We start from the raw sequence: 2793 nt of genomic DNA, 5'->3' as shown, positions 1-2793 counted from the left end.
CCCCCCTCGGGGAAGTCCAGACGTAGGGAACGAAAAGAAGGCGGGGGAGGACCCTTGCGGCCGGCAACCGGGGGGTTATGTGGGGGGCCCCCCTCCGGCCGGATAAGGGCGATCGCCCGACTCGATCGCCCGACTCGATCGCCTGAAACTGAAAACAAACACGTTTGTTTTTGAGGCGATCGAGTCGGGCGATCGGCCCGATCAGCCGATCCTATCCGTAGTGGGCACCAGTGGGCACCCCGTATTACCCGCCCTCCTCCCACTAGCCTAATAATAGACACCTTAACTAAAGACTGGAGTACTTAGGAATAAGAGATTGGTTTGAAAAAAAAATGTTGTGATATTTTGTTAAGTTTTGGAACATCGTGTTCCCTTTTTTGAAAATCCTTTCTCCTTTTCAAAGGGTGGCGCCATGGCGCCATTTGCGCTTGGAGAGCCACGCCACTGCCCACTTACAATAATGGCACTGCTGATACACTACTACCACTAGAACACTGTTGTATTTCCCATAGATACAGATACAACAGACTCCTCTGTGCTAGGAGAAAACATCGAAGTGACTGTAGAGCAGTGCCCCAACTCCCTACCCTGTGTGTTCACAAGAGGCAGCTACGCAAGGATCTCAATACAATTTACAGCACGTGAGCACATGTTTATTTCTAAGCATGCCACACATTGTAGTATATTCAACGTTTTATACTTATATATGCTTATTCCGCGGCATATTTCATGCAAGTACATCTTATTTCTATACTTTTACACTCGAAGATTCATAACACTTTTTGTTGTGAAATAACAAAAACTAATTCTTTATAGCTTTAGTTGACTAGGACAAGGACGAATATATCTCCTTGCAATGATAAACCCTGCAGTGCAAGACCTGACTCTCAACTGAGCCCCGGACATCCATACTTGAAGAAATTAAAAGTTAAAAAAGAAGATATCTTGTGTAATAAAGATTCTTCTGGTACCAACTAGGTGGCCAGGGATAGACAACCGTGGCGTCGACTGCTCTCTGCCCCATGTCGCTGACAGTACAGGGGGTATACATAGAGAGTAAGTAAGATACCAACCTAGGCTGAGAATAACATTGCACGCCAGAAGAAAGACAGATTCATGACTTCTCCTCGAGGGTTTAAACTCACAGCAAAGAGTCTAACCAACACGCCATAGTAGTAGTAGTAGTAGTAGTAGTAGTAGTAGTAGTAGTAGTAGTAGTAGTAACAATGATAATGATGATGATGATAGTAACAATAATAATAACAACAACAACAACAGTAACAACAACAGATTCACCTTTTCTTTTCTTTTACCTTGTTATTTGTGCAGGTAAGGACATCCATGGGCCAATCCAGGCCAGGGCCTGGGGCGTGTTCCCTATCCCGGAGAAACAGCCCATTGAGATTCCCTTCACAGTGGGAGATGAGGGCACTAATTGTACAGGAGACAAGTGCTTCATAAGGGCCGGGGAACGTGTGGAGTACACAGAAGACATTCCTATTTTGGAATTCTTCCCCAAAGTAAGTCTCAAATTATTATGTTTACTTATTGTTGTTGTTGTTGTTTGGGTTTTTTTTTCTCGATTTTATCGCCGTTTTTGAAAAGTAAGATATTGTTATTTTGCGCATTTGGTTTGATAATATCGATTTTGAACGGCGGGAGTGATGGGAGAGGAGAGAAAGGAGAGGGGGGGGGGTGTTATTATTAATATCCTTCCGTCTCTGTCTCAGTAAAAGTCTCCCCCTTCCCCACTCTTCTCTCTCTCTCTCTCTCTCTCTCTCTCTCTCTCTCTCTCTCTCTCTCTCTCTCTCTCTCTCTCTCCCCCCCCTCTCTCTCTCTCTCTCTCGCTCTTTCTCTCTCCTTTCAGTCTGTCTGTCTGTTGTGTGTGTGTGTGTGTCAGTCAGTCTGTCTGTCTGTCTGTCTGTCTGTCTGTCTGTCTGTCTGTCTGTCTGTCTGTCTGTCTGTCTGTCTGTCTGTCTCTCTATCTCTCTCTCTATCTCTCTATCTATCTCTCTCTATCTATCTCCCTGTCTATACTTTCCTCTCAGTCTCTCTCTATCTATTTGTCTCTGTTTCTCTCTCTCTCTTTCTCTCTCTCTTTCTCTCTCTCTCTTTCTCTCTCTCTTTCTCTCTCTCTCCTTCCCTCTGTCTGTCTGTCAGACTGTCTCCCTCTATCTCTCTCGCTCTCTTCTGTCTATACTTCACTCTCTGTGTCTCTCTATCTGTCTCTGTCTCAGTCTCTGTCTCTGTGTTTGTCTGTCTTTCTGTCTTTCTGTCTGTCTGTCACCTGTCTATACTTCGTTCTCCGTGTCTCTCTATCTTTCTGCCTGTCTGTCTGTCTGTCTGTCTGTCTGTCTGTCTGTCTGTCTGTCTGTCTGTCTGTCTGTTTGTCTGTCTGTCTGTTTCTCTCTCTCTCCTGTCAATATTTCCCTCTCTGTCTCTGTCTCTGTGTCTATCAGTCTGTCTGTCTGTCTGTCTCTCTCTCTCTCTTCCCCCCCCCCCTCTCTCTCTTCCTGTCTGTCTGTTTGCTCTCTCTCTCTCTCTCTCTCTCTCTCTCTCTCTCTCTCTCTCTCTCTCTCTCTCTTTCTCTCTCTTCCTGTCTGTCTCTTTGCTATCTCTCTCTCTGTCTCTCTGTCTCTCCCTCTGTCTCTCTCTCTCCCTCTCTCTCTCTCTCTCTCTCTCTCTCTCTCTTTCTTTCTCTCTCCCTCCTGTCTATACTTCCCTCTAGCTATTTGTCTCTGTCTGTCTGTCTGTCTGTTCTGTCTGTCTGTCTGTCTGTCTGTCTGTCTGTCT

At 45.6% G+C, this 2793-nt stretch overlaps 1 protein-coding gene across 1 annotated transcript in view; it reads left to right on the top strand.

The window, feature by feature from the left end:
- The window catches only part of LOC101863510, a 12078-nt gene extending 10432 nt beyond the window's left edge, over nucleotides 1-1646 (top strand). The window contains exons 2-3 of the mRNA XM_013082247.2: nucleotides 513-641; nucleotides 1330-1646. Of these exons, the coding sequence (XP_012937701.1) occupies nucleotides 513-641; nucleotides 1330-1601 (401 nt within the window). The 3' untranslated portion in view covers nucleotides 1602-1646. The remainder of the gene's footprint in view (nucleotides 1-512; nucleotides 642-1329) is intronic.
- Nucleotides 1647-2793: the final 1147 nt, after the last annotated feature.

This window comes from Aplysia californica, unplaced genomic scaffold, assembly GCF_000002075.1.
Source record: "Aplysia californica isolate F4 #8 unplaced genomic scaffold, AplCal3.0 scaffold00165, whole genome shotgun sequence".
Taxonomy (NCBI): Eukaryota; Metazoa; Mollusca; class Gastropoda; order Aplysiida; family Aplysiidae; genus Aplysia; species Aplysia californica.
Note: the sequence above shows the minus strand (reverse complement) of the source record. Positions and strands in the feature narration are given on the sequence as shown.